The following is a 13,070-nucleotide window of genomic DNA, read 5'->3' on the forward strand; positions in this document are numbered from 1 at the left end:
ACATCACAGATAGATTAGTGATGTTTTCTTTTCCTCGCAAAGAAAGACAACAAATTCCTTTTCCTTAACAGGATGTATTTAATGCAAAACCAGTCCACAACAGCCACATTGCTATCAACAGAGCGAGACAGTGCATATTTACAGTAGTAGTGAGACGAGTCAAAACAACACCGTGTTGAAGTGGGTGAGAAGTAGAACAAAACGTAGTTCTCGACAGAGAAATGACCCTGCTGAGTTGGAACACACTTGTGGAGAGTCCTCAAAACAAACTTGGGAAGAGTGGCCAGCAACAACATTTCATTTAGAGTTCTGGAACACTCATTCTTAGCTGGAAGTTGTTCAGTTCAGACAGCCCAAGAATGTGCCATCCCCCTTAGCCGTGTGTTGCAGGAGAGAACCTGGATGGTCTGAATTTCATCTCAGTGAAGGGAATGGAGGAGTCTTTACCTTTCCAGTCTATCCATACCACTCCCTACAGTGCAGAACATGGATGACATGTGGTCAATAAGGGAAAACAAACAAAGACATTAAACGTTTTGGTAGTTGTTGAGTGTACCTGATTGTTAGTGTTGATGCCATAGAGTCCATTGAGATTGGTTTTGTAGCAGTTTTTATACCACCAGCCTCCCATGTAGGCCCGAGAACAGTGGATCCCCAAAGAATCAGGGTCCTTGTCCAAGGTTGAGAACGGACGGCCGTTATGGTACCTCATGGAGTCCCCTGTCGCCGACAACCACAATGAAATATTCGCAAAGATATTCAGCTGATAGCTTGCACGTTGAAGCAAAACACCTCACCTGCTGTTCCTGTGTATCCAGACACGCTGAGGGCATAATGGTTCTCCTCTGAATCAATGGAGAAGTTGGTGTAGTGAGCATAAGCCGTGTCGTTTCCAGATCTCAGGTCCACCCTCAAACTTACAGGGCCGATGCTGCTCAGGTTGTGCAGCAACTCATTTCCTGGTGGTAGTGGTAGGAGAGAGAAAACAACAGTCATTCTCTCATTGTCTACCACTTATCCAGGATCAGCGGTCTAAGTAGGGATGACGAGACATCGCTGTCTCCAGCCACCTCCCCTCGTTCCATCAGGAGAACACCGAGGTGTAGTCGGACAGCAACAATTGCTTCCAACACAACAGGATGGGCGATGAGAGCAGTTGGCTCCTTACTGACGGTTATTTCAACATTGGTTTTGGCGCCGCTGCTGTGCTGTGCAATATACTTATTGATAAATGACAATGTGGTCAAAGAGAGCTACAGTATGTTGTACTTCACGTCATTATAAAATGCAACAAAATGGAGAGCTGTGAAGCATACAGACATATTCAAGAGTCAAACTGCATGTTGAATACGATACATTTGTACATGTTGACAGGTCTTCACTAACATTGAAAGTACCCCCTGGCACTCACGCCCGCCCTGACAGTTCACCCCACTATTTGAGAAGCACTGCTCTACGTGGACTTGCGGATGTTGGTGTTAATACAAGTGAGTGTAAAATGTACCGAGCCAGAACTCTTCACTGAGGTTTCCAAAGCCGCCTCTGTATTCACTCCAGGTTCTGTAGAAATCTGTCTTTCCACTCATTCTTCTTTGGAACACCTACAAAAAACAACCAATGAAAGTCTTCAAAATATGTTGTGGCGTTTCTGCAGCTTTTATTTGAATAACATGATTTTATCTCACCGTCCAACCGCCTCCATCGGTCTCCATGTCGCAGTAGACTCTCACCACCTGCGCGTCCTTGCCCTGGGGGTAGATGTCCACCTCCCCTGACTGAAGAGCTCCATTCAGCAGCTCCTGAGAGCATTCAGTGGGGTATGGAAAACGCAGCTTCCCTGTGCAATAAGAAAAAACGTAATGAGTATCATCAGAAAAAGCAATCGCTGTTTGGGTTTTGGGTTTACCTGTGATGAATTCAGTGGTGACAATAGGTGTGTATTGTCCATCTTTCTCGCCTTGTACTAGAACATTATAGCGTGACATGGGTAACAACCCTGACAGCTTATACTCTGTGATGGTGGACTCCAGGAGAAGCTCCTAACATAAGCATAAAAACATCACATTACAGTAAGTAATCACGTGTATGTTTGGGCTTGAAGTACTAATAATCATTGTTTACCTTTGCTGCCTCTCCTACAACCTGGTAGATCAATCTGTAACTGTGATAAACTACAGTGGAACTTCTCCAAGTGATCAGTGCAGAGCGAGCACCCACTTCACTTGCTTTGACCACTTAAAGGGATAGAGAAATGCATAAATATTAAGTTCTGATTTCAAAGAACTTGCTTACTCACCATTGGCAGTGGTAAATGATGTTGTAATGGCTGCACTCTGAAGGCTGTCCTTCTGGCTGAGTACTTTGACAGTGTACACGGTGCCTCTCTGCAGGCCTCTCAGCTGGTGCTCCACGGAGCTTCCAGACACCATCACTGTCACAGTTACATTAGGAGCTGCGGCGAGGAGAAACATTTGCTATATCAGTTACCTTGGTGGATAATGGTTAGAGCATGTTTGAAGTTGTAACGCTCACTCTTGGAGGACTCGTAGCTGATGATGAAGCGGTCCACCTTCCCCAAGCTGGGGGTCCATTGCAGCACTGCTCTGGTATCTGTCACATTGATGGCCCGGAGGTGGGTTGGAGGTGCAGGCACTGCAGATGAGAGACAAAACATAGTAGGTTTTTGCAACATGGCCTTCATTGCCATGTACTCACTTTTGTTAGATACTGTAGGTTCAGTGGGTTAGGGCATACTGCAAAAGTCTTGCAGTTCTAGAAAGAAATGGACTTTGTGGTGTACCTGTGGTTATAATAGACACAAGAGCATCACTCTGGGCTTTGCCTTGTGTAGAGGTTACAGTGACTATGTAGGATGATCCAGCAGACAACTTGGAGAGAACAACATGAGTCTGATGGGAGTCCAAGTTCACGGAACGCGTTTCTCCTTGAAGGACGACAGTTGAAATGCAGTGTTTACTTTAAATTACATCAGTGGTAGGGTAATGATCTTATTACATAATACTAATGTAGGTGACCTGTGACAATGTGGGTGTACGTGACCGTGTAGCCTGTGACCATGCTCTTTGGTTTGGACCAGGACATCGTGATTGATGTCTCTGTGATTTTACTGAAAACCATATCTGTGGCTGCCTCAGGACCTACAGCAGGAAGATGAGAAGGTTGGACACATTCACATTCATTGAGAAAATTATTTTTTTGTATTCTTTTTTGTTTTACCTGTAGTTGCAATAACTCTGTGAATCTTGGATCTTCTGTCAGCAGCAGTACCATATATGTGCAGGACATAGCGTGTGCTAGCGCGAAGGTTACTGAACTCAACTGATCGCACACTACCAGGGACCACCATCATGACCCTCTTGGTTTCTGCTTTACTTCTTGATGCAACAACTTTACCCGAAGAAGTTGTGATCTCCTTGTGCATCTGGACCTCCATTGTATTCTTAGCTGATTGGACAAGATCCCCCTCAAAAGCCTCCTCTTCAAACTCCTCAAAGTCCTCCTCATCGCCTTCAGATCGCGGCTCCCTTCTGATCACCGTGAAGTTCTTGAACATTCCTTGTGGTGCTGACCACGTGACAATGAAGCTGTGGGAGGAGATGTTCATAACCTTCACTGAACCTAATCCTCCTGTCCTTCTGGTACTAGTCACAGAGCCGCCATTGGTAACCCTAACTTCATCTACAACAGTTGCATTTGCTATATGCTGACTTCTTAGAGTGACCCTCCCTTTGCTGGTCTTGATGGCATTTGTGTGTGTGCCATCAATAGAGTGCACACTTACGGCATCTCTGCCTAGTCCGGTCGTGTCCTCCACAGAGTGCACAATTTCTGAATCCATTCCTTGTCCAGTCTTGCCATCAACAGACTGCACAGTAATGGTGTCTCGGCCTTTTCCAAGCTTGCTAGTATCTGTTTTTCTGTTGTCAACAGAGTTCACAGTTGTAGTACGCATACCTTCACCAGTCTTACCATCAACAGAGTGCAGCGTTACAGTATCACTCCCTTTTCCTGTCTTGACAGCATCTGTCATTGTTGTAGTTTGTCTGCCTTGCTCAGTCCTGCCAACAACAGAGTGCACAGTCATAGTATCCCTTCCTTTTTCAATTTTAGCATCAACAGAGTGCATCCTTGTATCTCTACCCTGTCCAGTCTTGCTAGCATCTGTGTTTCTGTCATTAACAGGATGCAAAGTTGTAGTGTGTCTGCTTTGTTTGCCATCATCAGTGTTCACAGTGACGGTGTTTCTCCCTTTTCCAGTCTTACCATCACCCAAGTGTACAGTTACGGTATTTCTCCCTTTATCGGTCTTTCCATCCACAGGTTGCACACTTGTATCTCTTCCCTCTCCGGTTTTGCTATCAGCGGAATGCACTGTTGTTATATCCCTCTTTTTACCAGTCTCGTCATCAACAGAGTGAATAGTTGTGGTGTGTCTCCCTTTTCCAGTTTTACCATCAACAGAGTGCACAGTGATGGCATCTCTCCCTTTTCCAGTCCTGCTAGCATCTGTGTTTCTGCTATCGACAGTGTGCAAAGTTGCACTTTGTCGCTCACTCTTACCGTCAGCAGTTTGCACAGTTGTAACTCTCCCTTTACCGGTCTTAGAGTCAACAGAGTGCACTATTGTAGTTTCCCTCCCTTTTTCTGTCTTGCTAGCATCAGTTGTATGTCTGCCCTGTCCAGTCTTGCCATCAGTCGAGTGCTCAGATACAGGATCTACTTTGACCTTCTTCACCTGTTTTGGCCCAGAATGTTGAGTAGAATTCTTTTCAAATAGTGTGGATTGCTCCATGGTGTCTTTTCCAGCTTTGGTTTTGTTGGCTCCCATAATCCTGGTAAGAATTGTTGCAATTTTAGCTGTGTGATTTGATTTTGTTGTTGTTGCATCAATCTGGGTTATGTTATTTTGAGGTTCATCTTTCAGTTGGTCAGATTTGGAAAAGGATTTAACCTTGATTACTTCCTTGACAAGTTTAAGATCAGTCTTTTTAGGAGCCAGTCCTGCAATTTTTCCTTTGCGGGCCTCCTCTTGCTTTCTTACTCCATGCTTTAACAAAGCTTGGCCAACAGTGGGACTGGTTGTCTTTGTGGTACCCTTTATTGTAATTTTCTTTCCAGAAGCATCAAGGTTGACTTGTGCTTTTGCAAGAGCTAGTTTAGCTGTAACAGCTATCTTAGCGTCCGTCCCCTTGGCATCAGTCCCCTTCTTTTGCTCCTTCTTCTCAAGCTGCTCTGCTGTGCCGGTTCTTTCCTCTTCTTTGACAGTACTGCTTTCTTTGTTCACCTTCTGGGCTACTGTGTCCACTTTGACCTTGATTGTTCCCTTGGCTTCTCCTGAGAATACAGAGTAGAATGGTTGTTAGTAAAGACTCAATTCCTGATATACACATTGTCAAAGCATCACTTACTTTTATTACACTCAGCTCCTTGGGCACAATTACTGCAGTCTGGACCCAGAAATCCTTCCTGGCAGACACATTTTCCTTTCTGACATTCCCCATTGCCACTACAATCATTTGGACAATTTGCAGAACATGGACCTGGGCGACAAACACAAAAGTTGCATAATACTGTAGAGGTGAGACTATAAAATATCTGTGGCAAAACTAATAAAACCTACATTTCTCCTTCAGAGAGGACATCTCTCTCTCCAGACGGGCCAAGCGGACTTTCAACTCTGCCATCTCTGCCTCACATCCACCAGCACAGCCACCATGCATTAAACTGATCTTATGAGTCATGACCAAGGGAGCACCAGGTTTTAGGCTTATGTCATGCTCCTTGGTGTGGCTGGACTCGCAGTCATTAGCGATGACCACCTTAATAGGCTGTGCGGGAACAGTCTTTGCTTTGGTGCTGCTGGGCGCCTTGGTGACGGGGGCCTGATCTGCAGAGGCTGACGACACATACTTGACAGCAGCGGCGGTCTTTGCAGGAATGGATGCATCAGTTTGGACAGTGGAGGTTGGTTTGACTTTGGAATTCTTCATAGCACCGGCAGTGGGAGATTTCACTTCTTCAGTGTGGTTAGCAAAAGTCGTGGCCTTATCGTTGACAGTCGCGGAATTACTGGATGTGGTAGTCTTTGTTTGGTTCGAGAGAGCAGCCTCGGCTGTAGATGCAGGTTTGTCTTTTGAGTTCTTTACATCAACAGTAGAAGATGATTTCACTACAGTAGTCTCATTGACAGAGGGTGTGGTCCTATTTTTGACAACTGCAGAAATGATAGCTGTAGAGGCCTTTGCTAGGTTGAAGAGAGCAGTCTGTACTGTGGGGGCAGGATTGTCTTTGGAGTTTTTTACATCAACAGTGGAAGGAGACTTCACTACAAGGGTCTGATTGACAGACGGTTTGGTCCTATCTTTGTTAACTGTAGAACTGCTAGCTGTAGCAACAGTCTGGACATTGGGGACAGTCTTGTCTTTAGAGTTCTTCATTTCACTGGTGGAGGGGGATTTTGTAACAACAGTTTCATTGATGGAGGCTGTCAGCTTGTTTTTGGTGGTTTTGGTGCTGCTGGCCAGTTTTGTGGATGTTGACTGAGTATTTTGAACTACGGTGGGGGCTGGCTTGACTTTGGCAATCTTCCCACTGCTGGTTGAAGGAGATTTCTCTGAAGCAGTCTGATTGACAGAAAGTTGGATTTTATTTTTGGTGTTTTTAGCACTGTTGACTGATGTAGACCTTGCGGTTGCTGACTGATCATTCACAGTTCCAGTGGGTCCAGGGTTGCTCTTTGTAAGCTTCACATCGCTGGCTGGTGTGGATTTAGCTAAGCCTGTGTGCTTGTCTTTCTTGCTCATCGATCCACTAGCTGTGGATGCCTTCACTGGAGTGGACATAGTGGTGGGATTCACAGCCGGGTTGGGCTTGCTTCTGCCACTTGCTGTGGTGTTTATCACGGGAGGTTTTTGGTTGGGGAGAGGAGTGGGTAAAACAATCTGATTGATGTTATTTGTCTTTAGGGTGGGGCTCCCGGTTGCTTTGGTTGGACCAGAGCTGGCTTTTGGTTTCAGAACGGTGAAAGGGCTGTTGGTTTTAGTTAGGTCATTTCCTGTGGAGTTTCTCTTCTGATTGGTGGGGGTTTGAAGAGAGGGAAATGGTGTGAGAAGGAGGAGAAGTCCCAGTGTAAACAGCATTTTGAGCCAGTAACCGTCACCAAAAATTTGGTTTATGTTACTCCTTAGATTATCAACTCCTTCTTCAATATGAGTGGTGGTGAGCCAGCTTTAACCTACAAATAAGAAGAAATGAACAATTAATTGTCACTGAAAGTAACACATACATATGTGGTATTTATGTATACATAGGTTCTAAATAATCTAAGTGCTGGATTTCTAAGTGGTAGGGTTTCCCTTTTTTCCATCCCTATGACTTATTTCAATGTAAAGGTTCACTGAGCAGAGTCATACACAAATACTGCATGTCAATCAAAACACCTTCAAGCGGATTTACTTTGTGTCATTGTTAATTTGAATGTCAGTACTTTTTTACAAGACAAATGACTCCAACCACCTTGCAATAAACCATGACTGATCACACTGTGCTTTCAGGATAGACTGTTTTAAACTTAACCTAAACCACATTTGAGCTGACAAAATGTGCCAGTGTTCCAACCGTGACCCATAATAGTTGATTCATCAGCTTTCCCCATCCAAATTAGATGGTTTTGAACAGGAAGGGAGAAGGTGAATTGAGTGTCTGACGGTGAGAGTGGAGCGCTAACAGTGGGGGACTGTATAGAACTGTGGGACATTGTATGTCTTTCGCTCCACAGATGCTTACATAAGCCCAAGCTCCTGTAACTATAATAAGGCTCACAGAAGGAAATGTCAAATCATTGAATGGAATCTGTACAGAATGAAAGAAGAGGTAAACCATATTGAGATTCATGCTGACCTACATTTCTGCGCCCAGCAATTAAAAGTATACAGTATTTGTTCATACTAATTGGCTGCATGCAGTGGAGGCCTTTTAAAGGGGAAGCAATGGCTCATAGTGTTTTTTTTTTTATAAATCAAATTGATATTCCACTATTCCTGTATATTAAATCATATGCAAGTTACCAATATAGCCAATATAATTACTGGTACACCTGCGCAATTAAAACAGCCTCAACATCAAAGAATAGCCAAAAGACATCACTATAAACCAATATATTGACACAACTTAATTGTTTCATCAAAATAAAGTTCACTTACCTGATAAATGATTTTGAGGTTTTATCTCAGTTTGGTTCCCTCCATCTGATTGGAAAATCTTACATAGGCTTGCAGGGTGGGAGGTGAGAGGAAGGAGAAAGGAGGCGAGGGATAAAGTTTGCTCCTACTTAAGGGACCACCACCCCACTCCCCAACTCCACCCCCAGTGGTCCCACTCTCAACCACCACTGAAAACATTTCAACGAGAAACAAAAAAAATGGATTCAATTTCACAGACTTTAGACGTGTCTCGGATCTGCCAGTTTACTCAGCCAATCAATTTAGATTACCGTTTCATGTACGGTAGGTAATTCAGTATTGTATCATCTATCTTTACATTCAATTTGCTTTACAACAAAGCTTATTATTTCTTGCATGTAAGTTGACACACACAAACATTGATTGAATAACAGTTGGGTCTGAGAATCATGATTCAGCTGGAATGCAGCACATAACATAACACTGCAGGTATTCAGCGCCCACTCAGTGGGACAGGACCCTCTCGCTATATGAATCGGTCGTTTGTTGGCATTAATGAGATGTAACTACGCCGCAGTTATGTAAGAGACCAAACATCCAGCAGATTTTAAGGAAGGTTCTGTGGCGGCCCTGCAAGTCAGACCAAAATGGCCACCCACCATCCCTACTTTTGTAAACCACATGAAGACAGGTTAACCGAGGCTTCGCAGCAAACGGGTATGAGTGACATCTTGCAGAGGAGCAACAGATTCAACCATTGCAGCATGTTGTGTCTATTAATATAACAGCCATTTTGGAGGCAATCAGAGAGCACATTCAATGCATATTATTGTTTCAAAGAGTGAAAGAATGTGTGATGTCTGATTATGAATACAGTGAAATGCATGTATTAATATGGAAAGACAGAAAAACAAATTCAGGAAAAAATATAGAAAATAAAAATCAATTAAATAAATGCATGCATAAAAATCTTATTGTATTGTGAAAAGAGAATATCCTATATCCTATTTTATTCAGAAGCAGTGAAAGGGGAAAAAATAAAAATGAAATAGATTAAAATGCAGAATGCATACATTGTGGTTCAGTGAGTCGTGTAATACATGTGTTAAAATAATACAAATAAAAAATACTTTAGCAGAGTGAAAAGACAAGAGTGAATTTTCTTCTATTTTTTTTCCCAAAAACAAGTGCAAAAAACGCTAAAGCCAAATTTCCCATTTTTTTATATTTTCAGAGAAAAAGAGTAAAATAAAATCACTCAAATTAAATTAAAATAGGTAAATTCATGTCTGATTTAAAGTATACTGTAATACATGCTTTGAAGTAAAACCAAATAAAGTAAACATTTTAATGAATAAAAGGATAATTCCCTATTTTTGAAGTAAAGCAAATTAAGAAAACAAATCAAAAATACAGTTAAAAAGACATTACAACTGACCATGATGGACACTTCACCACATTACTGACACAACGACACACTGTAACTGTTAACAATTCATGGCTCCCTCATCATTCGTGTCTCCACCAAGCGGTCACATTCCGCATCACCAATTGCACCACTCCCCTCTGCCCGCTCCCCTCAAACAGCTGACCCTGCTGTGGCCTTTGGGAGAGGCCGACTATAAAGACCACCTTAAAGAACTAAAGCTACCGCACACCTGACAAAACACGAGCATCTCCGTGAAAATGTCTCACACTTGCTTGTTCAGCATATTTAATGTGTGTTAAGTGTAATGGTGTCATTGACACTAAGACGCTTGTGGCAAACCAAAGATCAGGCACACTATAAATCAGTGTCTGAGTGCATACTGTCAACATTTATAGAGAACGCTGGATGTTTTATGTTGTTCAACTATACTATGAGAGTGAACAGACAACATGAATGACATTCTAAAATAATTCCTTGTCTTGTACCTCTTTTGATAAACCTTGTCCTTTGTCCTTCATCCTTAAGGTATCAACATTTAATCCCAAAATTATTCATACCCTGACTACATTTGGAGTTAGAGGAAAACTGCACTTTTAAAATTTTTTTTATTTTGCACATCATCCACAATCCTTATGTAGGACATGAACACACATCTTTTCTCATTCTAAAGATATAAAAACAGATGAAATGAGATAGCTCATTACTGCATGTAATAGGGGACACCTATGCCGCCTACAAAGGCCGCTATTAAAACACCTCCAAATAATGGTTAATTATCCATGCTGTAACCATGTAGTAAAAGGTACATTCATGATAACATGTTATACTTACAGTATTTTGCCATATTTTGGTCCTTTTAAGCATTACAGGAACTTCCTTCCTGGGTGCATTGATTCGGTATAGCAACATAGAAACGAACGCCTACACCTAGCGTTAGCTTTTCCAAACTCAAAAATAAAAACGCAGCAGCAGTGTTGTCAGCTTCAATATGTAGCCTTCCCTTTTTGGTAGTGGCCTGAGGCGTTGAGGGTGCGGCGCTGACGCACTGTGGGCGAGTGTGTGGTGAAGCTATTCGCTAGTGGGCTAGTAGCTAGCTGGTGTGGTGTGGCGAGGTGTCAGTACGCCAGCGGCGTAGTTCGATCGGCATAACAATGTTGATAATACTAATAACGTTGCTGTGGCTTGGTTAATATGCAGGTCTCATTACAGTATATGTCAATGGAGAGGTTGCTGGCGCTTTTTGGTGGTTTTTTTTCAGAAGACTAGGCGGAAAATGTGTTTCCCATGACGTGGATTCTTAGCTGTGTCTTTTTAGCTGTTTTTATATCTTTAGAACGCACAGAAAAAAGAAAGACATATGTGTTGATGTCTCATATAAGGATAGTGGATGATGGGCAACATTCCCCAAAAAAGTGCAGTTTTCCTTTAAAGTGAATTTTAATTTGTTGAAGATCAGGTTGCCTTCTGTATACCCGCATCACTTCATGGAGGACAACTCTGTAAAAAAAAAAAAAGACAAAACAAAACAATCTTTACTACACACCTTAAAATAAAGCCTGGAGCTGCCAACTACCCATCAGTCAGCTGTAAATTTGATCATTTTGTTTTTTCTTCAGTGAATGGGCTAACCTAGCATCATGCTGCTGTTAAAATGTTAGCACTGTAGCTCACATAGCTAGGCCAGAGTCGCTTATGTCCTCCTGTCCCACTCCTTAATGTTGTGTTACTGTATGTGATATATGGCATCTATCATGTTGGACAAGAGCAGAGTTACAGTGTATTTGTAAAAGTGGATAACTTGCACAAAAGCGCCTCTTGGAGCCACACACTCTGTCGGAGACAGACATTCACAAATGCAACTCATTAACATTAAAGCTACAGACTGGCATGTTCCTAGTAGGGCTTACTAAAAAGCATCTTATACAAATTTTTGAAAAACACTTTAATATGGGACAAATAGTTATACCTCGTCTAACTAGATCAAGCGGTAACTGGTCTAGAGCTTGCCCTTGTATTTAAAAAAAATGGCAGACATGTACTCAATGATTTTGCAGGTGACAAGTGTTAAAGCCTTGGCGGAGGTCCGGTCCTTCTGAGCGCCCATGCTATTTATCCTCTTCAGATCGAAATGTAATGAAACGTCGACTGGTCAGAGTGTGAGACAGAGCGGCCATTGATGGAGCTGCGATTGAAGTGATGCTCCGCTACTCCGATGTTGTTTACGTTGGACCTGGCCGCTGAGATTAGAAAAATATCAGCACATAAGACCTCGCTTGTTCCTCGCTTCTCCACTGCTTGCTCTCTCTCTTCCTCTGGCTGACCTCCTCGACATGCATGTGCAGACACATGAATTTAACTGCTAAAGATGCTATTTCACGCTAAACTCTGCCATGTTGGACAAGCCACGTCTTGGACCACAAAAGAGGTTAAAGAGGTTCTATTTAGCTGCCTCCGGCTATACGCCGCCATGAGCCATTTGATGTGAACATTCTGTGCCAACGTGAAACCACTCCTCCTCCATCACGTAGCAGATGCTAGGAGGCAGGCCGTCTGGAACTTTGAGGGCGACTGTGTGGAGCACAGAGACCCCTCTCAGCTTCTTTACGGCAAGGCGAGTGAAGGGAGGAGGGAGGCTGAAGGGAGGGAAAGGTAAAATAAATATATTCAGCTGCAAAGCTAATTCAATCCAGTAAACTAAACTCAATCACCTTATTTGGAAGGACATGACAGAGTGAATGAATGGACTTTTTTTTTTTTTACCCCCATCTTGAGCAATCATCTTATCAATGCTTGTGAGTTTATACATAAAAAAACTGTATGTTGTGATTTGATTTGAATGCAGATTCATATAACCAAAAGCGAGGTCTCGACCTGAATTTAATCTAATAATCAATGTTGAGCAAATGACTCTTAAAAAAGTAAAAGTAATAGTTACTCGTTACCTTCTGGTGTGTGCCGTTGAGAGTTGACCATATCAGTGCATAATGGACAGAGCCGACTGGCCCATTAGGCAATATAGGCAGATGCTAAGTCAAATTTATTCATGGGTGGCCTCAATGGGCTGCTGGGGTCTGGTGTGAGATCATGTCCACAGGAAAGGCTGTACTGGGCCTGCCGCCTATCACAAATCTGGGCATAAAAATGTAGAGGAAATCATGCGGAATTGGTTTGAAGAAGATTACATGCCAAAAAATAGTATCCTACGCGAGATCGACAAGCAAATTGGTGCGGCATCTGCAGTGATACAGACTCTGCATCGGTCCGTTGTGGTGAAGGGAGAGCTGAGCCGAAAGGCAAAGCTCTCAATTTACCTACAATCTACAATCCTGCCCTCACCTATGGTCATGGGTAGTGACCAAAAGGACAGGATCGCGGGTAAAAGCTACCGAAATTAGTTTTCTCCGTAGGGTGGCTGGGCTCCCCCTTAAAGTTAACGTGAA

The 13,070-nt window shown here is 42.9% G+C and overlaps 1 protein-coding gene across 2 annotated transcripts; it reads right to left on the reverse strand.

Moving 5' to 3' along the window:
• Window positions 1–96: 96 nt before the first annotated feature.
• Window positions 97–10,759, reverse strand: tnxba (tenascin XBa). 2 transcript variants are annotated; one of them, XM_054783206.1, is made up of 15 exons: window positions 10,462–10,759; window positions 5,642–7,255; window positions 5,430–5,561; window positions 3,238–5,355; window positions 3,036–3,158; window positions 2,801–2,944; window positions 2,533–2,652; window positions 2,297–2,452; window positions 2,122–2,234; window positions 1,907–2,039; window positions 1,686–1,837; window positions 1,505–1,601; window positions 798–959; window positions 557–720; window positions 97–472 (listed from the first exon to the last, which is right to left on the reverse strand). In XM_054783206.1, the coding sequence occupies exons 2-15, from the start codon at window positions 7,158–7,160 to the stop codon at window positions 374–376; spliced, it is 5,232 nt and encodes a 1,743-aa protein (XP_054639181.1). In that variant the 5' UTR covers window positions 7,161–7,255; window positions 10,462–10,759; the 3' UTR covers window positions 97–373. The 2 variants fall into 2 exon arrangements, with proteins under 2 accessions (XP_054639181.1, XP_054639182.1); XM_054783207.1 differs by lacking the exon at window positions 10,462–10,759 and adding an exon at window positions 8,223–8,303.
• Window positions 10,760–13,070: the final 2,311 nt, after the last annotated feature.

Source organism: Dunckerocampus dactyliophorus, chromosome 7, assembly GCF_027744805.1.
Source record: "Dunckerocampus dactyliophorus isolate RoL2022-P2 chromosome 7, RoL_Ddac_1.1, whole genome shotgun sequence".
Taxonomy (NCBI): Eukaryota; Metazoa; Chordata; class Actinopteri; order Syngnathiformes; family Syngnathidae; genus Dunckerocampus; species Dunckerocampus dactyliophorus.

Excerpts from the sequence above, each read along its gene's own strand:
- tnxba (XM_054783206.1), bottom strand. The coding sequence starts at position 7,160 with ATGCTGTTTACACTGGGACTTCTCCTCCTTCTCACACCATTTCCCTCT. Across the intron at positions 5,356-5,429 it reads AGGAGCTGAGTGTAATAAAA|GAGAAGCCAAGGGAACAATC; the intron begins GTAAGTGATGCT and ends CTGTATTCTCAG. Across the intron at positions 473-556 it reads GCATCAACACTAACAATCAG|GGAGTGGTATGGATAGACTG; the intron begins GTACACTCAACA and ends TCTGCACTGTAG.